The sequence below is a fragment of the Rhamphochromis sp. 'chilingali' genome (assembly GCF_963969265.1).
Source record: "Rhamphochromis sp. 'chilingali' genome assembly, chromosome: 1".
Taxonomy (NCBI): Eukaryota; Metazoa; Chordata; class Actinopteri; order Cichliformes; family Cichlidae; genus Rhamphochromis; species Rhamphochromis sp. 'chilingali'.
Window position 1 is genome coordinate 9,611,432 of NC_137929.1, and position 24,541 is coordinate 9,635,972.

General features: G+C 42.0%; 3 protein-coding genes and 2 long non-coding RNA genes across 6 annotated transcripts in view; 3 read left to right on the top strand and 2 right to left on the bottom strand.

Annotated features, from left to right (window-relative positions):
* The window catches only part of LOC308403657 (uncharacterized protein), a 28,652-nt gene extending 22,770 nt beyond the window's left edge, over positions 1-5,882 (bottom strand). Inside the window, exon 1 of one of the 2 annotated variants that reach the window (XM_080893279.1) lies at positions 5,476-5,882. The gene's annotated coding sequence lies outside the window, so the exon portion shown is untranslated. The remainder of the gene's footprint in view (positions 1-5,475) is intronic. The other variant, XM_080893280.1, reaches the window with a different exon arrangement.
* The window catches only part of LOC308403400 (NACHT, LRR and PYD domains-containing protein 12-like), a 309,314-nt gene that overhangs the window by 149,232 nt on the left and 135,541 nt on the right, over positions 1-24,541 (top strand). The gene's annotated exons all lie outside the window — the stretch shown is intronic.
* LOC308403979 overlaps positions 3,515-24,541 on the top strand; it is a 28,680-nt gene continuing 7,653 nt past the window's right edge. The window contains exon 1 of the long non-coding RNA XR_013973024.1: positions 3,515-4,972. This is a non-coding gene — a long non-coding RNA (uncharacterized lncRNA). The remainder of the gene's footprint in view (positions 4,973-24,541) is intronic.
* Positions 11,218-12,182, top strand: LOC308404017. The gene is made up of 2 exons (XR_013973037.1): positions 11,218-11,938; positions 12,018-12,182. It is a non-coding gene; the product is annotated as an uncharacterized lncRNA (long non-coding RNA).
* Positions 17,908-23,369, bottom strand: LOC308399647 (histone H1-like; the record flags this gene model as incomplete). Its single annotated transcript, XM_080887009.1, has 2 exons — positions 17,908-18,443; positions 23,273-23,369. 2 exons carry the CDS (start codon positions 23,367-23,369, stop codon positions 17,971-17,973), a joined length of 570 nt encoding a protein of 189 aa, XP_080743135.1. The 3' UTR covers positions 17,908-17,970.

Genomic DNA, 24,541 nt, shown 5'->3' on the forward strand with positions numbered 1-24,541 from the left:
ACGCTCAGACAAAAACTGGTTCACCCGAAAGACAAAACGCCAAAACACAAACTTAACAACGTGGTGTATGCTGTACAGTGCAGCGAGGAATGCCCAGACCTCTACATTGGAGAGACCAAACAGCCACTTCACAAGCGCATGGCACAACACAGAAGAGCCACCTCCACAGGACAAGACTCAGCAATCCATCTGCATCTTAAGGATAAAGGACACTCTTTCGAGGATGCCAATGTTCACATTTTGGACAGAGAGGACAGATGGTTTGAAAGAGGAGTGAAAGAAGCCATTTATGTCCACTGTGAGCGACCATCTTTGAACAGAGGCGGTGGTTTACGACACCAACTTTCTGCCATTTATAATCCAGTTTTGAAATCCCTTCCCAGACGCCTTGGCGGCCACTCACATCCTGGGCCATCTGATCTCAGGAATTTGCATGATAAGGTGGGGCCAGGTTTCACAATGAACTCACCCGAAACTCTGGCTGATTGGGACCCACACCCAGTTTCACACCTTGGCTCAGGTGATTAGAGGATCATCAGGGGGTCCTTTTGTCCCTCTGTGGGGGATACTCCCACTAGGTTTATATCTGGGACTCTCCACCATTTGACCTTAGAACTGAAGAAGCTTCTCGGATGAGAGGTGAAACGTCTTCAAGTAACTTAAAGAAGTCCAGACGCATTTCTTTGCAAGCTCCTTTGACTACGATGACCTGGATGACTGAGAACCTTCACAGACAACGCATTCTGTACTGTACAGCAGCGGTGTCCAACCTTTTTTGCACCACGGACCAGTTTAATATCAGAAAATATTTTCACGGATGGGCCTTTAAGGTGTTGCGGATAAATACAACAAAATAAAATGATACAGACAAAGACAAAAACTGTGGTATTTTGTAAATATAATGAACGCAAATTCAGCTGTGTAATTGTGCAACTTTATTAGCATTGTTCTCCTGAAATGCACCAACAGCATCGAGAGTAACATCCTCCTCTCTGCTTCTTGACGCTCTCTAGTCACTATGGTAATGCGTAAATAGTTCTTTCAAAATAAGATACACAACTAGGGCTGGGCCATATTATACCGTTCACGGTAATACCGGTATAATGTTAGGCAACGATAGGAAAATGAAATATCGCGATAGAATGGGAGTAAAACGCGCATGCGCAGTGCCTTTGTTTTCATACGCACTGTACGCATTGTTGAGCGAAACAGATGAACCAGAATTGGTTTGTAAAAATGGTGCAACTTCAGTGATGTGGAACTGGTTTGGTGTTTGTCCGTCAGATACACGACAAAGCACATTTTTTTGCAGAACATGCAAGCGGCCGTCGTTATTGTCGTATTTCTCGGACTAAGATGTTCTTAAATCTGGGAGTAATCTGGGTCCTAAACTCCGTATGTTTCAGGTCAAACGAACACTGCAGCATCACTGAGTTAAAAACTGTCTCAATTCTTTCATCTTTAATAAAACGGTCAGCATTGCTGCTTTACCAGGTGTAACTATAAAGTTTAACTTCCAGGCATCCATGAAAAAAAATTATTACATTTAACGGAGTCAGAAGTTAGCAGGAAGCTAGCAGAAGTTAGCTCGCTAGTTTCGCTAGTTACCTAAGCATGATATTGCATGTTCTGACTGAGAGATTTCTGAAAAAATTCAAACGTACAGCTCTGCTATCACTTCCAACATAAATGAAGACAGGAAACTAAACAGCAGTGACGTTTGTAGGGTTACTGAAGTTGGGCTAGCTGGTATATAAATGATGTGCTACGTAATCGCTAGCGACACAGCTATGTTAGCATAACATAAACAGTGAAGCTGGAGCACGAACACTAACACTTTTCCACTTATAAAAGTTAACGTGAAGGTTCCTCATGGTTAGAAACAAATGCAATCGCATGGCATGATGCTGTAAACGGACCAAACTTCAGTCAGGAGAACAACTGAGATAATCCATCCACAATACGAGGTTAGTCATTAATATACTGCAACAACATGGGAATAGAGCAGCTGCCAGAGAATTCAACATTAATGAATCAATGGTACAGAAGTGGAGGAAGCAAGAAGAATGAGTTTAATAAAGTTTGATTTATCTGACTGCTTCGTTTCGCTTAATGTGCCTTATAATCCCGTGCACCTTATGGTCCGAAAAATGCGTACTGCACACTGCAGTTTAATGTTGCAAAGCACCTCTTTTTAACTTCAGTGGATATTATACATGGTTATGCTCAGGATATGTCAGCCCATTTCTACTGGAAATGCCTTTTGGTTAAACTTTCAGCAAGGAATTTGCATTTGCACTGTTACATTTTTATAAAGCTTTAATGTACATAAAAACCAGCTTCTTGTTTAAGTGAAAATAAATGGAAGGTTGTCTTTTTGCGCTAGTAATGTTGTGGAGTTGTATTTTGTCTTGCATCAATTATATCGTCAGTTATATCGTTATCGCAAATTTTCAAATACATATCGTGATAAATATTTTGGCCATATCGCCCTGCTCTATACACAACTACAACACGGGAAAAGACCCAGGGAACCAGACTTAACGATTAAAAACCCTGAAAACCATACACTTCACGCCCGAGCCTCAACTCTCGCGACCCGGTACCAAAGGAGCCCTGATGTTGCAGACCGCTGCTGTACAGGAGACATGGCACTAGATTGATTGACAATGGTCTACAGCAATCAGAATGCACAACACAATGTGCTGTAAAATCCAGTTAATCTAAACGCCAGTTAATCTGGAACACCAGTGTTCCAGATCTACTGCCGTTTAGATCGACTGGCGTTGGTCGAACAGATGTGTGGCAGACTTGCGTTTCAGGAGCTGCTACCGACAAATCAGCAAAAAAAAAAAAAAAAAAAAAAAAAACGCCAAATGTGTCATCTGTGACACTTGTGAGGTTATCTCAAACACACTCTGTCAGTCTTGATGCTGTTGAACAACACAATGTTTAAAAATGTGGCGACTTTACCTGCTAATATCCTCATGCGCGACACAATCACGAAAACAGCAAACAATTAACACCACGCCGATGTTGTCCACAGGACAGCAGGAGTAAACGAGCGGGAGACTCTTGTCGTCGTAATCGTCCCCCTCGCACGTTTTATTTCTCCGGTTTCAGCGTTTTTGCTTCACAACTAAAGCGAGCAGTTTACTTTGTGCACTAATATGGACTCGAGTCAACCAGCGCCACCTCTGGCCAAGTGCCACAGCCTACAGCCAGAACAACTTGTGACACACATCTGCACCACGTTTGAATTCGTTTCTTGCACAACACATTTGATTGCCTATATTTCTCTGGAAATGAATATTTCCAGCCAATATAGGCAATCCTTCAACATGGCTGGAGAGTTGGTAGTTATATACAGTCTGTGGTTAATCTAATGAACATTTGTAAGGAGATGGCAGTTACTGTGAATTCACAGCAGTTACACAGTGATTAGTAATAAACAGCCAGAAGAAGAAAGAAGAAGAAGAAAGAAGTGTACTTTATTGGTCCCCGTGGGGAAAATCCCTCTCTGCATTTAACCCATTCACTCAGTGAAACAGTGGGCAGCCATTGGGCGCCCGGGGAGCAGTGTGTAGGGATGGTACCTTGCTCAGGGGTACCTCAGGGTAGCTGTTCAGGGGAATCGAACCCCCGACCTTCCGATCATGGGGCCGCCACTCTACCCACTGAGCTATCCCTGCCCTACAGTGAGGGTGAGTGGATATAAGAAAGTCAGTGACTCAGGTGTGTCGCTTGGTTTGTCATCTGTTTGTGAGACTGGAGGAGACGTAGAAATCTTTTGTTTTAAATCTTAGTTAGGAAAGTTCCTGTTTTAAAACAAGCACTTTTTGTGAGAAATGCAAGAAGTACATCTACAGAAAGCACACAGTTACATTCTGTCCATCATGTCGACAAAACTGAAAATGTTGAACATTGAAAAACTGAGAACGTTGGGCAAGTTCAAAAGAAATGTGTTTGTAAAAACGAAAAACCAAATTGTTCCTAAAATAGTTATGGAAAGTCTAACTGTTGTATGTCTTTGTTCTACATGTTTATCTCATGGGAAATAAAGTTGCTATTGTTTCAGTGCAGTTTTTTGACAATTCTGAGTGGATTGACACAGTACAGGTCAAAATGACCCGCAACAAAATCAATGTCACTTTTTTGTTCTTCAACATAATACAAGGGTTAACCCTGGTACATCCAAATCTACCCACAAACATGTTGAAAGATGCAATCCCAGCAATGTGGATTGTCAACACTAAAAACAATCAGTAAGCAAAGACAACAGGGATCAATTTTCTCTGTTTATTTAGCACCCACAACATTTGTAGTTGCCTTCTGCACAAGGGAAGTCCACACACACTGTGTGGTACCACTTTACACAGAAGGTGCAATCTGCAAGATTGAATGAGATTGTCAGTCATTGTCTGACTGTTTATTACTAATCACCTGCTGTACATTCACAGTAACTGTCATCTCCTTACAAATGTTTATTAGATTAACCACACTTATACAGACTGTATATAACAACCAGCTCTAAAATGTTTGTTCGCAGAGAAAAGACGCAGACAGACTGCGCTAACAGCATGTGATGTTACAAAACTAGTGAAATATTAGTGTCATTTTCAAAGGTTTATTTGCATGACGCACAAACAGACACAATTGAAAGGTACAAATGTGCATGAAACGAATTCAAACGTGGTGCAGATGTGTGTCACAGGTTGATCTGGCTGTAGGCTGTGGCACTTGGCCAGAGGTGGCGCTGGTTGACTCGAGTCCATGTTAATGCACAAAGTAAACTGCTCGCTTTAGTTGTGAAGCAAAAACGCTGAAACCGGAGAAATAAAACGTGCGAGGGGGACGATTACGACGACAAGAGTCTCCCGATCGTTTACTCTTGCTGTCCTGTGAACAACATCGGCGTGGTGTTAATTGTTTGCCGTTTTCGCGATTGTGTCGCGCGTGAGGATATCACCAGGTAAACTCGCCACATTTTTAAACATTTTGTTGTTCAACAGCATCAAGATTGACGGAGTGTGTTTGAATTAACGTCACACATGTCACAGATGACACATTTGGCGTTTTTTTGCTGGTTTGTCGGTAGCAGCTCCTGAAACGCAAGTCTGCCAAACATCTGTTCAACCAACGCCAGTTGATCTGGAACACGGGCCGATTTTTTAGTTTGTTTTTTGTTAAGTCCTATTCTAAAGGCTGATTGCCCTCCCCCACGCTTGTACCTGTGGCTTTCTGTCCTGGGGGTGGGGGCTGGTTGTTCTCCTGCCCTGCACCCAATCCTTTTGTTCATATTCAAAGACCGTTTTTCTGTATGTATTCTTACCCCCTAAAAGCCATTATAATGTTGCAAGCAATCACAAACTCTACAGTCTGTCTAACTCCAGTGTATACCAAGCAATCTATTATCCTCAACAGAGCTAAACTCAACATAAACTGCACCCACATTAAAGTTAGCTCGATGCTTACCTTTAGATGAGCCCACAAACCGAGAGAAACTCCGTGATGAAGCTGGAAGTTTTTCCAAACACAGGGAGCAGAGACCCACGTGATTCACGCTGATCTCAGCTACGATCCAGGAGACAAGGGTGTGCAGATCGATGCAGATATCGATCCAAACGTTGCTAGTGGTATATGTTCCTGTAAGTTCACTACTTTACTCCCGTTTCATGAAAAAGCAGCTCTCTCTGCTCGACTCCTCCGCCTCCTTTCTTCTTCTTCTGTGTGTTTAACGGCGGTTGGCAACCAACGTAAAGGAGCATTACCGCCTCCTACTGTTGGGTCAGACCAATGGCTGTATCCCAATTCAGGGTCTGCAGCCTTAAAGTACGCAGCCCCAACGATCCTCAAGGGCCGCGTACTTAAAGACCGCTAAGGCCGGAAGTCCGAGCCTTGTGAAATGGGACGGTCTAGGTTGCGCTGCCCAGGTTGCCTAGCAACCATGATACTAACAGCTGGAAACGTGTCATACAGCTTTGTTTGACAGAAATGAAGGAGAAAATATTTTGTTCATTTGTTTGTTTTTTTCTACATGAGCTTAGAGCTGGGCGATAGAACGATAACGATATGTATCGCGATATAACTTTTACTCGATAGAGAAATTAAACTATCGCGATAGACCTCGCCGCTCTTGTCCTCTTAAAAAAAAAAAAAAAAAAAAAAGGTCAGCCAATCCAAATTAAGTAACGCAGAGCCGAACCAATCACAGCCGCAGCGTCACGTCGCGTGACTTGTTACGTACAGCACAAGTGCCAAGCCGCACGTGTATTTGTTTGGGAAGCAGCCAGCGACCGTACCGCCCGGGTAATGGAGGAAATGAGTGTGCCGACTAGAAAAATCAACCGAGCTTGACTGAAGGTTACCGAAGAGAAAACAGATGATGGTTCCAATGCCGGAGAGATTGTCGAACGGAAGAGCCATAGAAGCCATCTTTTCATTCTTTCCCAACCTGGAAGCAACATGAGGCAGCTCGTGTATACTGCGGTCAAGTGAGCCCTCACTTACGAAGTCACAGTCAAGCTAGCCGCACCGCCAGCCGCACCGAAAATGTGGTTGCACTACTCTTACGTATATTACGGTATCGGTGAAGCCCAGCTTAGAAACGCAGTGTTTTGTGTCCTGACACTATTTTACTTCACAATCCACTCCCATTTTTAGTGTATCTCTACTTTCCCCCCTGTGATCCACAGCCAAAATTACTGTACGGTTTTTGAGAAAATTGATAGTAAACTTTGCACAATTTACTCTACTGTACTTTTAATGTCCTCGTCTTTGACCTCAGATTACAGGAAAACTGTAAGAGGTGACACAGATATTTCACTGGATTCTGAATCCAGGCCATCTCCACTCTGCACCCTGTCATCCACAGCCAAAATTACTGTACGGTTTTTGAGAAAATTGATAGTAAACTGCACAATTTACTCTACTCTATATATTCTAGTCTTTGAGCTCAGATTACAGGAAAACTGTGAGAGGTGACGCAGATATCTCACTGGATTATGACTCTGGGTGACCCCCACTCTGCACCCTGTGATCCACAGCCAAATATACTGTACGGTTTTTGAGAAAATTCATAGTAAAATCTTCCCATTTTGCTTTACTGTACTCTACATATTGACATCTTTGAGCTCAGATTACAGGAAAACTGTAAGAGGTGACGCAGATATTGAACACGCCCGATCTCGTCTGATCTCGGAAGCCAAGCTGGGTCGGGCCTGGTCAGTACTTGGATGGGAGACCGCCTGGGAATACCAGGTGCTGTAAGCTTTTGCACTTCCACACACAAACTGCAGAGGGCACTTCTGCTCCTGCTTGTGCTTAGAGGCATGAGAAGTTAACATTTATGGGTGATAAAATCCTTTTTCTATATTTTTAACATGAGAATATCAGTTTTCCATCTTGTGTTCCAGAGTAATCGGACAAAAGACAAACGTAGAACAAGGAAAAAAGAGGCCAAGTGTCTCACCTATAAAACAAAATTACTGTTTTCTGAATAGTCTCACACAGATAAACATTTGCAGGGAATACCTTTTCCTTCAAAACAAACGTCACAGACTGTGTTTTTCTTTACTGATTGTATTTGAGTAGAAACTCAGATTAAAATGGCATCAGTGCTCATAAAATGATTTAACTGTAAAAGTAGGTGTAGTGGATCACTTTGCATAGATCTAGATAAAAGTGCAGTAAGCAAAGACTACAGTGGTCATTGAGCAGCTGTTCCTATAATGTGAATCTGGGATAAAGGCACAGATTATTTGTTTGCCTTTGTTTCCTGGTTCTTTCTTTCTTATCCAAATGGAAAAAGAGAGCATAAAAGTACTGTTTACAAGCAGCTTATCTATCTCATTGTGCCCACTATCATAAAATCTTGGTTGACTGAGCACTGAGCCATCTACCACTCGAAATTGAACCTGTGTGGGACAACAACAAAGTCCAGTATACTAAGTTTCAGTAATGTGCAGTTTTTTCTGTGGAAGATGTAAATCTAAATAGATTCAATTCAATTCAGTTTTATTTATATAGCACCAAATCACAACAAAAGTCGCCTCAAGGCGCTTCATAGATACAGAGAAAAACCCAACAATCACATGACCCCCTATGAGCAAGCACTTTGGCAACAGTGGGAAGGAAAAACTCCCTTTTAACAGGAAGAAACCTCCGGCAGAACCAGGCTCAGGGAGGGGCAGCCATCTGCTGCGACCGGTTGGGGTGAGAGAAGGAAGACAGGATAAAAGACATGCTGTGGAAGAGAGACAGAGGTTAATAACAGATATGATTCAATGCAGAGAGGTCTATTAATACATAGTGAGTGAGAAAGGTGACTGGAAAGGAAAAACTCAATGCATCATGGGAATCCCCCGGCAGCCTACGTCTATTGCAGCATAACTAAGGGAGGATTCAGGGTCACCTGGTCCAGCCCTAACTATATGCTTTAGCAAAAAGGAAAGTTTTAAGCGTAATCTTAAAAGTAGAGATAGTGTCTGTCTCCCGAATCCAAACTGGAAGCTGGTTCCACAGAAGAGGGGCCTGAAAACTGAAGGCTCTCCCTCCCATTCTACTTTTAAATACTCTAGGAACAACAAGTAGGCCTGCAGAGCGAGAGCGGAGCGCTCTAATAGGGTGATATGGTACTACAAGGTCATTAAGATAAGATGGGGCCTGATTATGTAAGACCTTGTATGTGAGGAGCAGGATTTTGAATTCAATTCTGGATTTAACAGGAAGCCAATGAAGGGAAGCCAAAACAGGAGAAATCTGCTCTCTCTTTCTAGTCCCTGTCAGGACTCTTGCTGCAGAATTTTGGATTAGTTGAAGGCTTTTCAGCGAGTTTTTTGGACATCCTGATAATAATGAATTACAGTAGTCCAGCCTGGAAGTAATAAATGCATGAACTAGTTTTTCAGCGTCACTCTGAGACAGGATATTTCTAATTTTAGAGATGTTGCGCAAATGGAAGAAAGCAGTCTTACATATTTATTTACTATGTGCGTTGAAGGACATGTCCTGGTCAAAAATGACTCCAAGGTTCCTCACCGCGTTACTGGAGGCCAAGGTAATGCCATCCAGAGTAAGAATCTGGTTAGATACCATATTTCTAAGATTTTCAGGGCCGAGTACAATAACCTCAGTTTTATCTGAATTAAGAAGCAGAAAGTTAGCGGCCATCCAGGTCTTTATGTCTTTAAGACATTCCTGCAGTTTAACTAATTGGTGTGTGTCATCTGGCTTCATGGACAGATAGAGCTGGGTGTCATCAGCATAGCAGTGAAAATGTATGCTATGTCTTCTAATGATACTGCCTAAGGGAAGCATGTATAATGTAAACAGAATTGGTCCTAGCACTGAACCCTGTGGAACTCCATAATTAACCTCAGTGTGTGAAGAGGACTCTCCATTTACATGCACAAATTGGAGTCTATTAGATAGATATGATACAAACCACTGCAGCGCAGTACCTGTAATACCTACAGCATGTTCTAATCGCTCTAATAGGATATTATGGTCAACAGTATCGAACGCTGCACTAAGGTCTAGCTGGACAAGCACAGAGATGAGTCCACTGTCAGATGCCATAAGAAGATCATTTGTAACCTTCACTAAAGCTGTTTCTGTGCTGTGCTGAGCTCTGAAACCTGACTGAAACTCTTCAAATAAGCCATTCCTCTGCAGATGATCTGTTAGCTGTTTGACAATTACTCTTTCAAGGATTTTTGATATGAAAGGAAGGTTGGAGATTGGCCTATAATTAGCTAAGACTGCTGGGTCTAGAGATGGTTTTTTGAGTAAAGGTTTAACTACAGCCAGCTTGAAGGCCTGTGGTACATAGCCGATTATTAGAGATAGGTTGATCATATTTAAGATCGAAGAATTAATTAATGGCAGGACTTCTTTGAGCAGTTTTGTAGGAATGGGGTCTAAAAGACAGGTTGATGGTTTGGAGGAAGTAATTATTGAAGTTAACTCAGAAAGATCAATTGGAGAAAAAGAGTCTAACTTAACATCAATGGTACTAAGAGTAGCTGTAGATAATATTACATCTGTGGGATGATTATTGGTAATTTTTTCTCTAATGATACAAATTTTATTTGTGAAAAAGTTCATGAAGTCATTACTAGTTAACGTTAAAGGGATGGTTGGCTCGAAAGAGCTCTGACTTTTTGTCAGCCTGGCTACAGTGCTGAAGAGAAACCTGGGGTTGTTCTTATTTTCTTCAATCAGTGATGAATAGTAAGATGTTCTGGCTTTGCGGAGGGCTTTCTTATAAAGCAGCAAACTATTTCTCCAGGCTAAATGATGATCCTCTAGATTTGTGACACGCCATTTCCTCTCCAGATTACGAGTCATCTGCTTTAGGGTACGTGTTTGAGAATTATACCACGGAGTCAGGTACTTCTGATTAGAGACCTTAGTTTTCACAGGAGCTACAGTATCCAGAGTCGTACGTAGTGAGGAGGTGAAATTATTAACAAGATAATCGACCTCTGTTGGGGTAGCGTTCAGATAGCTGCTCGGCTCTCTGTTGGTACAGGGCATTGGAGATGATAACAGTGGGTGGATTATATTCTTAAACTTAGTTACAGCACTTTCAGAAAGACATCTACTGTGATAAAGTCTACTCTTCACCGCTGTGTAATCAATTATTATAAAAGTAAATGTTATCAGGAAATGATCAGACAGGAGAGGGTTTTCAGGAAACACTGTTAAATGTTCAGTTTCTATGCCATATGTTAAAACAAGATCTAGAGTGTGATTAAAGTGGTGGGTGGGTTCTTTTACATTTTGAGAGAAACCAATTGAGTCTAATAACAGATTAAATGCCATGTTGAGGCTGTCATTTTTAGCATCTACATGGATGTTAAAGTCACCCACAATAATTATTTTATCTGAGCTCAGAACTAAATTAGATATAAAGTCTGAGAAATCAGACAGAAACTCTGTGTAAGGCCCAGGTGGACGATAGATGATAACAAGTAAGACTGGTTTCTGAGTTTCACAGCTGGGGTGGACAATGTTAAGCATTTTTGCATCACACTCCTATTTCAAAAGGTCAGTTAAAGCCACATAATTGGAATTTCGTTTCATCTCCCCACAGCACTTTCTCCAAAGTCTTCCCTGAATCATTTAGATGTTCACTGGCACTTGAGATGGGCCTATACATGTTTCTCCTTGAACAGGTAGCTACCCTATGTTAGCCTAGCTTTCTATCACTGATGCTCTGTATGTATGCTGCTGCCTCTCTCTCATGTTACTTAAAAAATTAACCCCACAGCTTCAATAACCGTATCTAAAAATCTCTCAGTGAAAGTTACGGTTGTAGGTTTGGAAACATTTTGGGGTAGCCAGTGTTAAATGGAGACAGGGCCACATTCTTTATCTAGTCATTGTAATGAAAGAAGCACATTAAAAACTATATGAGAGTTTGCTTTTAACAAGCATGTAATGACTCTACTTAGTTTAGGTAGTCTTAGGGAGTCAAACTGAAAGTAGCATTTTGTGGATGTTTTCCCTGCTGCCCGATCCCATCAGTCTCTTAAAGCATCATTTTTTATGCACCCTGGTGTGACAGAGGTTTCATGGCGCTACAGGTTACCTGAGCACATCAGGTATATTACGGTTGAAAACGAGTGCCCGGCCTTCCAGTGGGTGTTCGACCTCTCGTGCACAGCTCAGGAGTCTAAACGACCCAGCAGTTATGGACATGTGTGTTTCTGTCCCTCGTTCTCCCTGCTTGCAGGTATATCTGTGTTTGTGTGTGGATGCCGGAGTTTCTGAGAGCACCTGTTTACAGGCACCTTCAGGCCTGGTGGGTGTGGCCCTGCCAGGTGGTTGGCCACACTTGAAGACCATCACACAGCTGATCAAGCCTTGTCAGAGGAGCTACTTAAGAATGCGGTGGCGCTCTCTCTGACGCTGGATCATTGCGTGACTTCACGTTAGTCTCTCGGCCAGTCAGTACGGATAGTCTGCCGCATTGTATGTGTCTTACGGCTGCCTGTTTGTTATCTCCCCAGGAGAAGCGTGGAGACGAGAGGGCAGCGAGCACGGGGTGCTCAGACACTGAGGAGCGGAGACAAGGAACACTAGCACTGGGAAGAGGACATTTCACGGGAGTCGGGAACGCACTGCGGATTTATTGTTATTTTCCATTCACTGTAAATAAACGCACTGCTTGCATTCAGAGCTCCGTGCCTGGCTCCTCCTTCCTCACATCCCCACGGTTGACGCTGGCCAACCATGACAAATACCTTTTCTTAGATTCATTATTAGTTCAACATTGACAAATAGTAGTTGACTAATATCAGAAGCCAAAAAGAAAACAAAAAACAAACTAAATAAATATTTCAGACGCTGAAAATAAATTATTACGGTTGTTTAAATTTGCTGTCCGCAAGTTAGGTCTAATACATGTAGTCAATCTAATGAATCAATATTACATGTAAAAAGTACAGAACTGAAAATGAAACTAAAATATAACGGTAAATGAACTGGTTCTTGTATAAAACTTTTCTACTCTCTACAACTTGCCTCATTCATGCACTCACTTTTTTCTATGCTTTTTCTCTGTAAGTGCTTTCTATCTAACATTAATACGCATTCATCCTCCCGATGGATGCATCGGAGAGCAACTTGGGGTTAGCATCTTGCCCAAGGATATTTGGCATGCAGGCTGGAGCAGGCGGGGATTGAACCAGCAACTTTCTGATTAGTAGGTTTCCTGCTCTACCTGAGCTACAGACACCCCAATTTGTGGTGCTCTGGAAACAACACGTTCTCATCCCAACAGGTAACGATTCTATGTGACAAATCATCGGTATGTGTAAATGTGTTTTTTGTTCTAATCATGAATCGCTTTTGTTAGGGAAAATATTCTAAAACACTTCTTCAGTAAAGACTCAGAGAAGAGAAACACACAGAACTTCTTGCTAGCAAGGGCAGCCTCCAGACTGAGACTCGCACTAAGAAACTGCCCCAATCTTTATTTATACTTCAGTAGGTGTGTGTGTGTGTGTGTGTGTGTGTGTGTGTGTGTCCTGCTGATCAAAGGGTCATGAGAGCACAAAAGGTACATCCTTGGTCAGGAAAGGGGGTAGTCTCCCCCACCCTAGATAACATGGTGAGCAAGTCCAGCAGTTCATCTATATGTAAAGAAGCACTTAAACTAAAACAGACATAGCTACGTTAATCCTTCCGTAAAACAATAAAACAAGGTATGAGCTCTCATGCTCCCAGACGTGGGGGTGCATTCCTGGGATGCACCCCAAGCCTGCAGCCTGTTAGAGATCACACACAATTAATTATATGCCTCTAAGTATACATGGTTGAATATTTCCTAATACAAATAACTACATGCAGTATTCTACCATATGCAAACTTATATCACTAAAAGATTATACTGACTACTAAATACAATTTTCCATTGACATTCCCTCCTGTTGTCAGTAAAACTTTAAGTGAGATACCAGTTTGTAACATCCTGTTGTACATTTTCTATCACATCGTCATTAATCACACAAAGTCTTCATGTTCCAACAGGTCGGGGTCATTATCATCATCATCACTTGTCATGGCTATTTATGCAGCAACAGTAGAAAATATTACGCGGTTAATCATGAGTTTTATACATGGCAATATACACGTTACAAAGACACAAAATAAAAGTAAAAATATCCCAACTCCGATGAGTAGTCTTTTTAGCACCTGTAACCAGGAGCCAGTGTATAGCCAAGAAAACCAGTCACTTGTATCACTTACATAGTCCTGATTTTGGGCCTGCTGGATCTGTCTCCAAACATTCAGGGCGTCAGTCATATTTGATGAATGTGCGTCTTCTTTATGTAAATGCAGAATGTGTTGTTGAAGAGGACACAAAGTCCCCTTTCTCTGCTAGTATCATAGAGTAATTCTTCCCTGGGAGTTGGTCCAGGAACACATATAGTGTGGGGTATGTTGCCGTGCTGGGTAGATGGGAACAGACATAATAGTCTGTATTTGCCGATTCTGCTTTTGTTCTGTCGTGGATATAACGGTACCAGGCATTGTTCATCCACGGAGGAATGTGGTCTTGCGTCATATCCCTTAGGTGAGAGTTGTCGTGTGTCCATCTTCTCTGCCTTCCTCCTGGTTCAGCTGTTTCCGGCACCAGCTGGGGTCCTGTAAAAGTGAGCGTCGTAGTCAAGGTAACCAAGAGGGTCCACCTTGGTTGCACACAGGTCCGTCACGCCTCGCACTTGGTTGCCCTAGAGTTGATCAGAGGCTGGAGGTTGAAGTGCGAGCTTACCCTACGGGGGCTCAATCAGCACTCCCCCCTCACCACTGAAACAACCAAGTGTGAGATTTCTCTATTGTGCTGTCTTGAGGGTGCCGGGGTTTCCTGGGATCTCGACCTTTTCGCAGTGGCTCTGATAAATCCAGGAGGGTCTCTCCGCTATTTTGCAGGCAGTTGGAGTGGTCAGAAGCACTTGAAATGGCCTCTATCAACCCCCATCACCTCACTTCAGGCCGTTATCCTGTGGTAGGAATACTTATGACTCTTCTACTGTCCGTTCTCTGCAGAAAAACCTCTGTGGAAAGGGTGCAGGGTCCAATTATCTTACTGGCATTATGATCCCAGCAGTCTTCAATGTGCCAGCGTATTCATAGTATAGTGACACAGCATTAGGTGATGTTCATGGAAACTGCTGTCATCACCACCATAGCTTCTGGTTCCTGTGCTTTCACAGAATCATGATGTCATCCTTAGACTCCCTCTGCGCTGTCGATGGAGCTTGGCACGCTCCCCTCATCCTTCAGGTGCCCGTCTGTTGTCCACAATCTCCTCTGTTGGCCTCTGGAAATCTCCCTTGGCACAGCTCTCATTCCAACGCAGTTTCGTGGTCCTTGCTTCTCACTGGGCCTCTGAAGATTTCTTAGGAGATTACTGCTGCACCTGTATTTTCTTGCTAGGAGGAAAAACTTCTATTTGGAGAGCATGTCAACAATCATCAAACCACGCTCTTTTAGTTCAGTGAACTTCACTTATAGGCCATCAAAGCCTCATCTGAACATGGATGCATCACTTGCATAGGTTTAATACTTGTAAATAAACTGTTAATTTTATGTTAAATTTTATGTTAATTTATTGTTTCATATTAATCCTGGATCCCCTCTCTTGACACATGGACACTCCCATGAGTCAACTCATTAAAATCAGATTCCTGTCTTAAAGAAAAAGATTAGCTAGATCATATCCCAGGCAACATCAGGGCATCTCCTCCCCTGGAGCAGCACCACCCTGGACCTATAATCCTGCAATGAAAATGTTAGCGTGTTTTGCATATTAAGTATGCTTAACACCGGGCTCTCCCAGGAGCCTGCATACACACCATCATGGCCTGGAAAGCAAAATCTGGAAGTAAAATCAAACTTCATACCTGTAAACAATTGTATCATAAGAACAATAAGCATTCAACATCAGCAAGACAAGTGTCATGTGCAGGTTTTCTCAAATCAGTAAACTACAATTATTTTCATAAGTCGCCTCAGACATGGATCATCCCATGTACTCAGGCAACATTAATGTAATCGGTGACTGCTCTTAAGCAAAGTCACTCCACTTATATATTACTATGGGCTCAAAAGTGGCCAGCTAATGAGCCCATATCAAACTATCCCAGAAACACTGTATCTCTTATTTGTTTTTCTCATGTCACTTGTCCGCTTCTGCCGAATCCTCTACACGCAGTCATAGAAAAACAAACATTAGCAATACACATTGACTGTGGTCAGACGGAGGTCAGACACAGGTCAACAGGTTCCAGAGGTGCAATAAAAACACCATAAAGCCAACCATCCATAACTATGGAAAGAAGTGACACTAGTTTTTAACACAGGAAATTTCACACGTGTTATTCACATCATCAAAGTAACCTTCACATTTTCCCAAAAACACAGTGTAACAGCATCACCACTCATAACCTATAAACACAGTTTTCCTCACACATAAACCCAGAAATCCTGTAGTAGGAAAAAACATCAACCAGTTGTCCTGGTATAAATCGCATCATCAATTCACATGAAGAACTGGCATGCTGTAAGAAAAGAAAATGCAAATATTAGCGCTTGCGCAGGCGTATGCATACTTTGTCACAGTTATCTCTGTGAGCAACACAAGCCTATGAATAACACACCTGATAAATGCACAGACACAGAAAATGGCATTTAAAAGGTTAAATCATCATGCAACCTCGAGTGTTGCTGTCATCTTTCTGCTCCTGTAAAAGGAAACACATGGGTTCATCTGCATCTTTGTCAGGTGGGGGTTAACTTCACACAATCATGTTCAGTTAGTCAGTTATTTTAAAATTCTTACTCATTCACTCAGTGGTTCCTTCTTTTGCTAATTGTGGAAATTATCATCGCATTCGTTTCCACGCTCAGCAAAACGACGTTATTTCAAAAAGAAAAATAATTTAGACTGGATTTCCTCGTTGAATCCTTTTCGGGGGGGGGGACTCTCATTTCCTAATTGTCCCAAATAAGTGGCTTTCTCCTGAGCCCATTTTAAATGTGGAGAAACTCACTTGCAACAATTTTCTTGACGACGTGTAACGCTTTTAATTCCTGACTTGCAGATCTGCTCAAAGAAAAGAAATTCACAAGCAAAAATCAGTGCTTGTTCAAAAATGAAAAATGAAAAATAACAGAGGTTATCAAACCAAACTTTCAGTGCACTGTGAAAGTATCAAAATAAAAAGGCCTTGTTATAGTCATGACACAAGCTCCTCATCTCAGGAGGGTAAATCACCATTAGCATGGTACATCATACCATCATACTAATTGGCAGGCTCAACTTCACAACAAAAGAAAAATCATCAGCTAGATTCACTCCAAACCAACCATCAGCTGCACAACACACACATAAGCCTAATGTCTTATTAGCTATGAGTTTAAACACCAGGTCTGTGCTCTTCACTCATTTAGGCCACAGATCTATTTTATTCAGTTTTCCTGTTCCCTTCATCATAAAACATGTGACATGCTGTCATGCACTTCACAAAAAAAGTTTGTTCTGACGTATTCAGAGTTGTGTATCTAAATACAGGATTCACTCACACATCAAAGCAGGAAACTCAAGTGTTTTTGAGTCCCCACTCAACACACAACAACTCCAACACATCCCATTCACTCGTGCTAAAATTCAGTCACCTTTCATTAATCTTAAACCGATCAACTAATTTGCATATCAGCTATTAACCCACTAAGTTGACAGGACGACAGAAAAGCATGTTCAAAATAGTATCACAAAAGACAATTTCCCTCATACAGTAAATTACTTGCTGCATCAATCAAGCAGGAAGCTTCTCCCAATTTACTATATTAACAACTAAATTTATTGTCTGATCACTGGTTGGTCAAACCAGAATCTTTTTCCCCACAAAAGTTTAAATTGTTGTCCTGCAACCTAGAGAGTCAATTTTTTGCATTGGATAAATTCAGTATTTGATAACAAGTGTCTGCTAAATTGACACTATTTTAACACTGATGAAAGATAACAAGCTAATTTTCATTACATGGGTGTTTGTGTTATTAGGCAGGTTTAATGCATGTCTGTGGAGCTGCATATCCAGCAGAGCATGTTCTTAAAGCTGCCTTTCCTACACATTTCTCTGCTATTTGATCATTTCTTAAATACTGTGCTATGAGTCCACTGGTCTTTGCATCACACGGGGTGACTCGGACAAGATGATAAACAGACTCACGCTTAAGATGTTGTCTAATCTTCATAAGCTCTCTTGTGTTTGGAAGTGTTAGTAGGGTTAATGCATGTTCTGCTTGTGTGTGTGATTTTGTATGTTTCTATTTTCGCAATGTTTCAGACCCCTTCACAATTTTCCAACTTAAGCAGTCAGTTTTCTTTTCCCAGGTTTTTTTACCCCAAATTTTTATTTCCCACATTAAATAACAAAATTTGTGTTCTCACCACTCTCACTCTATTGTCCTCTCCCACTTCAATAGTCCAATAGCAGGCAGTTTCTCCTTCAGCTTTGTCCTGTCCCTCCTCTGATGCGGTTGACTTTGTGCTAGTGGCTGAAGTGCTGCTGCTGCCTTCTTGGGCGACTTCTTAGCAGCTGCTGCCGGTTTCTTGGCTTTGGCCGCGGCGGGCTTCTTGGCTTTGCTCTCAGTAACCTTGTTCATCTTAAAGGATCCGGAGGCCCCGGTGCCCTTGGTCTGCACCAGAGTGCCCTTCGCCACCAGGCTCTTGATGGCGGTCTTGACACGGGCCTTGTTCTTTTTCACATCGTAGCCTCCGGCAGCCAGAGCCTTCTTGAGAGCGGCCGCGAACACGCCGTTGCGCTCCTTGGAAGCGGCCACGGCTTTCACAATCAGCTCGCCCACGCTGGGGCCGACCTTCTTGGGCTTGGAAGTCGTCGTCGTCTTCTTCTTCTTGGCCTGAACCTCTACACAGGGCGCAGGGCGTGTTTATGATGGAGCCTTTCCCACCACAGCGCTGGCACGTTGAGCGCATCATGAAGGGTCCATTTCTTTCATGTAGCTATGGTCGCTAGCCAGCATGCTAGTCGCATGTGGCTTGCCCGAGTCACTCAGTCCTTTCTGAGCATTTCGACATGCTGCCGCCGCAGAACCTGGCCTCAGATCCAGCAGGTTTAGCGCGCTGATCTCCAAAAAAAGTCCCGAAAGCCAGAAAGACGTCAAATAAGTGTCTCGTGCTAAGCGCTCGAACAAAAACTCCTCTTCACGCCGCCATCTTGCTCGCCCCTCCGTGGAATTCATCCAATCAGACAGAAGATGGGTTTGCTTTCTTCTCTGATGCTGTTTGTCCACACTGCTGCTGCTTGCTGGAACTCTTTGTTCAGGACTTTTGCTGCTGTCTCTTTATCTGTCATATTATTGCTCTTTGGAGCTGCATTCCTTGTCTTCAGGGAGGAGTGAGAGCTGCTTGTGAGTTTGAGAGACACATGGTGCTGTAAATAAATCAGCCAGAAACTTGGCCTGAATGTTTCCAATGATGTTAAACTATGACTTTCTTCCGACCGCTGCATGTGGAAAATTGATTCAGGTCTGCTTTTCACCTGAAAGTGACAAACTAAGACATTTCATTATTATCATCACTGCTTAATCAACACACATCTCTCTCTCTCTGTGTTTTTGTGAACAGTCCTTTCTTAAAAGCAGAAAATAATATTGTAGTTGTTCTTGGCTGATCAACACAAAACCTTTTTCCTATAATTATTTTTCATCTACAATGTAAATTTTGTCTCTTTTTCACTCTTTTTTTTAATATATATATATTTTTTTTAAAATAGCTGGTGACCTGCAGAATCACCGCTCTCACAATCAAAGGCAATCACTCTTACACAGCGCACAAAAACACTGTGACGTCAGACACATTCACACTCACTTTTTCATCTGCGTAAATAAATCACATGGCTGATGATATGTACCATGGTGATCCATAAATATGATCACCAGTTTATTTAACTATTTTTCAACCCAACAAAACAAATAAACAAAAACATGATGCTGATGTTATGAACACTCTACACACAAGTCAAGATGCAGGAAAACTGCTCACGGAAACGCTGCACACTCCAGTTATCACAGTTATCATAGTTCTGTTTGTGTGAATTATCTGCTTTCATTATTAATACCAGTTTATAGGTCGTTATCCTTTTTATTATTAGTTTGAATGCATTAAAATTAAGTTGTAATTTAGCTTTTTGTTTATTTTACTTTATTCCTCTTGCATTTATATCTATTCAGTCGGGTCTGTTTCCAACCCTTTCTTAAACTACTTCAAACTACTGTGATCTCTAATTTTCGCTGGGTGAGGGATTATTATGTTCTTCCTAGTCTGAACTGCTCTCTTCACCTGAGCTGCTATCCTATTCTGAGTTACTGTCTACTTTGTTTCTTCTACCTCTTGCTCTTCCACGATGCATTCCTCTCTCTTTCTTTTGGATTAGTCCTGCTCTGGCTTGCTGTTTTTCTAGACATTTCTCATCAGGTGTTAATTTTACTTGTTTATCACCCATTTTCAAAGATTTTGCTGGGCCGTCGCTGGCACGCTTGACTTCAGAGTGGTTTACTGATACGGCCTTCGACTTCACCCTAACGGTGAAGCGGTATCAGTTTTATGAGATGAAACTCAACAGTTCTCCTTTGTCACCAGCACGTGAGCCTCAGCAAAGAAAACAAAAAATGGAAGTAGTTCAGCAGCGTATTGTGCTGTAAAATCAACTTACTTCCAGACACATACACACACATAAACATTTGCGCGCTAATTTGTCACGAGATAATTTCAGCTACCTCTAAAACTGGTCAAAACACAGTTCCTTTTGGCGAACTTAAACCCCCCTTTTTTTTATCACATTTCTTTAAACTTTTGCGGCCGTCTTATATACCGAAATAGTGTTTCTCACCCCTGACGTCCCACTGGTGATTCAGATCATTGGACTGAATCCCACCGCCGTGGACCAGATTATAACACCGGCCCAGACCCGAATTTAACGTCCTGGGGCTCTCTCCTCGTCCAAGAGGGCTGTGCACAGGCTTCGGTGCTGGCTCCCCACGGCGTCAGGAATCAGTGCTGGATCTTGGAACAGAGTCACAGATGACAATTCTGATATTTTCTGATCCGGCTCGAAGGACCAAATAATGTTAGGGAAAATATTCTAAAACACTTCTTCAGTAAAGACTCAGAGAAGAGAAACACACAGAACTTCTTGCTAGCAAGGGCAGCCTCCAGACTGAGACTCGCACTAAGAAACTGCCCCAATCTTTATTTATACTTCAGTAGGGGTGTATGTGTGTGTGTGTGTGTGTGTGTGTGTGTGTGTCCTGCTGATCAAAGGGTCATGAGAGCACAAAAGGTACATCCTTGGTCAGGAAAGGGGGTAGTCTCCCCCACCCTAGATAACATGGTGAGCAAGTCCAGCAGTTCATCTATATGTAAAGAAGCACTTAAACTAAAACAGACATAGCTACGTTAATCCTGCCGTAAAACAATAAAACAAGGTATGAGCTCTCATGCTCCCAGACGTGGGGGTGCATTCCTGGGATGCACCCCAAGCCTGCAGCCTGTTAGAGATCACACACAATTAATTATATGCCTCTAAGTATACATGGTTGAATATTTCCTAATACAAATAACTACATGCAGTATTCTACCATATGCAAACTTATATCACTAAAAGATTATACTGACTACTAAATACAATTTTCCATTGACAGCTTTGTAAAACAAGACCTGATAGGGTTAAGGTTAAAGTTATGGTTAGAGTTAATGTTAGGGATAGGGCTGGAATGGACGGCTGGAGCCTCTCCTCCAAGTGTGTGTTACTGCCGCCATCAGCATTCTGTTGTATTCTGTTGTATGCTTTTCTCTGTAAGCGCTTCGAGCCTGTACTTTTTTGCTTTAGCTGAGTAATGAAGTTGAATCAGTACTTTAACTTTCACTGGAACAATAGTATTTTTACTTCTACTTAAGTGGAGAATGTCTGATCTTTCGCCAACTCTGGCTGTCTCTCAGTCTTGGAATACCCACTTGTTGTCCAGCGGTGTCCTGGGAATATGGGAACTAGACAGACTGGGGAAACAATGGGAGGAGACACAAAGATGGAATCACTTTTACCATCTTTTATGTATTTGCTGGTCGTCTTATTTCTTCTATTTTGCAAGCACAGTGTTGCAATCATTGTCTTTGTGGTACAATGACACAGGTAGAATGCAGGTGTTTTCATGTAACACGATGCCAGAAAGATGAGTAATGTGTTTTGAAGAGAAGATAAAACATCATGTTTGAACAAAGATAAGCAGCAGACACGTCTGTGTGTGAGTTGTTCAGGTTCAGTAAGAAGGTAATATGTCTGCAGAATTTGTAATTCTTATGAAGATATTGCTTGTACAATAAATAAAATCCCTTTAACTTCTTCTGGAGAGTGTCTTTATATATTTAGTCATTTTGGGGCGATCCTTTATTTAGTAGTAACTCTAGTCGGGGATATATATCAGAGTTTACTTTCAGATATGAGCATTGTGTTTCCTGTGGATTAATGAATGAATTATTTATTTATGTAATTTTTGAAAGACTGGCTCATGTAAAATATCTGAAAGTATGACAAAGCTCTCCTGTTACACTTTATGGACACCTGAGCGTCACCATGAGGGCCTGTCTTTATTCACTTTATTCACTGAAATCCACTTTTGAATGAATTCACAGTAATCACTGACACCTTCAGAGCATTACATTCATTAAAGACGTCTTCTACACCTACTCTTCCAGACGACCGACACATACTTCAACCACTGCAGGTTAACCAGCCACTCATCAGTAAAGCAAAAACTAAATGTAAATGTCCTCATGTGGAAAAGACTGAAACACAACTCCCATATATCACTAATGTAACAGATCCATTTAGGGAGAGTGAGAACACTAGGCTGGATGTGTTTTAATGCAGGAACATTCATCATGTCTTCAGTTCAACAAATCATTTACATTGAATATGTGAGCTGGATGGTTACACGATACAATGTGATTGTCAACAATAACTGCAATGAACGCTGGTTTGAGGGCGGAGTCAAGGAGGCCATTTACGTGAAAAGGGAAAGACCCTCTCTGAATCAAGGAGGGGGCCTAAGGGTACATCTGTCACCATCTTACAATGCTGTGATTGCAGCCGTTCTCCAACTCTCTGTGAATGGTACTCAAGACCATTGATCAGTGGTTGTTGATCAATGGTCATGAGAATTTGCATAATCATGATTAAGGAACTGATCTCCCAGCCCATTGTTCCTTCAGTCGGCTGGTTTCTCTGACTGAAAACGCTACGTCCAGAAGAACAGAATCAACTTTTGGAGATTTACTTCCCTGATGATTGAGCACGCATCAAGACCTTTTAATCAGGCCAACAAATATCTTGTACTCAATTTTAGCAGCAGCCATTGTGACACTGATGATAAAACTTGTGTAAAAGTGCGAAGCTGTAAAAAAGTAATTATAAAAAAGCGTTTTTGTAGCTGAATGTTACTGGATAGCTGTTTCATCTGTAACACATCAAAATAACCTGCTAAGGTTTAATAGGCTATAAGGAACACACTCACTTCCTGCGCCCTGGGCAATAAGAGACGTTTTGTGTTTTATAATTTATTGATATGTTTGATCCTTTCTGACCTGCGTTAATGAAGCAGTCATTAGAGCACCATGTCCGCTATAATAGTTCTGTAGTTTGATGCTTGAGTCGTTGCAGACTTGTTGAAACTCCCTCACCCGTCAAAGCAGCGTCTTTGTTATTCGAGTCCAGCAGATGGCAGTGTTTCACTGTCTGACGGCTGTCTGAAGCTTCAGCTGGATTATCCGTTTTCATGTTTGATTAGAGGTTTGTGTGTGTGTGTGGGGGTTTTTAGCCACGAGTTGTCCACGATAAAGCATATTGAATGGCCTGTCTAATATTGTTAGAATTCTCCTTTGGGTTAGTTTCATTACTCAATCGGGACATTTATTTGGAAAAAGAAAAAAAGAGGGGAAAAAAAGAAAAAAAAGAAAAGAATTAAAAAAAAAAAAAATCCTCATAGTTTACATTTACAAATATCAATACTGAATGTTACGTCCCTCTGCAGCTTCTAATCGTCTCAGTGTTTTCAGCTGGTGCTAATTGGCCACACCTAGTCAGGTGTGGATAAAAGCATACCTGAGGCAAGCTTCCCGGCAGTGCACTAGTCTTTGTCTTGGTGGCACCAGCCGTTTTAGCTGACCTGGTTTTCCATTTTAGGATGAAACCTCTTCTCACCCACACTCTGTTATTCATCTCTGTTTTTATGTTGCGGCTTTTGAGCCGGGTCGTAACATAAGTGGTGGCTCGTCCGGGATCTTTGGACATTTTAGTGGAGACTGAATATCAGTCTTTTGTTTTGCTTTTAAGTGGGTGAGTGATGGTGTTCAGTGTAATTGTGCAAACTCCCTTTAGTAAGTGTGTTTCAGCTGGGTGGCTGTGCTGCCCTTCCATTGAAGCACTTGTTTGTTGTTTTGCTTTATTGTTTTAGTTTATTGTGTTTGGTGGCTATCCTGGGTGGGGGTACGCTTCAGAGTTTGGTAGGAGACTATATCTCTGGTCTGCTGCCTGCTCTCGAGTTCGCGTTTAAAGTTGCCTCGAGCCTGGTACACCACTGAAGACTAGGGTAGGAAAAGTAAGGGTTTTGTTGTTTTTAGTGTTTTAGGCTGGGAGTTGCACATAGTGAATCAGTGGCACCAAACTTGGTAGGAGGTTTGAGACCATTCATGATTATGGTCTGTAGCTGAGGCAGGTAGGCTGTTTTTTAAGTTGGCATTGTGTGTACACCATGTGTGTGCATATGTCAGTGTTGATAGATGCTAATGAGATCCTTGTGAGGTGAGCGTTTTGTGATGTGACCTTTAGTGTTGTGGGGAATATGGCTATTTTGTTGGATCACTTGTGAGTGTTGGCCAGGTGATGGCAATAACACTGTGGGGTGCTGAGCCACCCTTGATGTGATCATTGTGTGGCCATAACTCTCTATT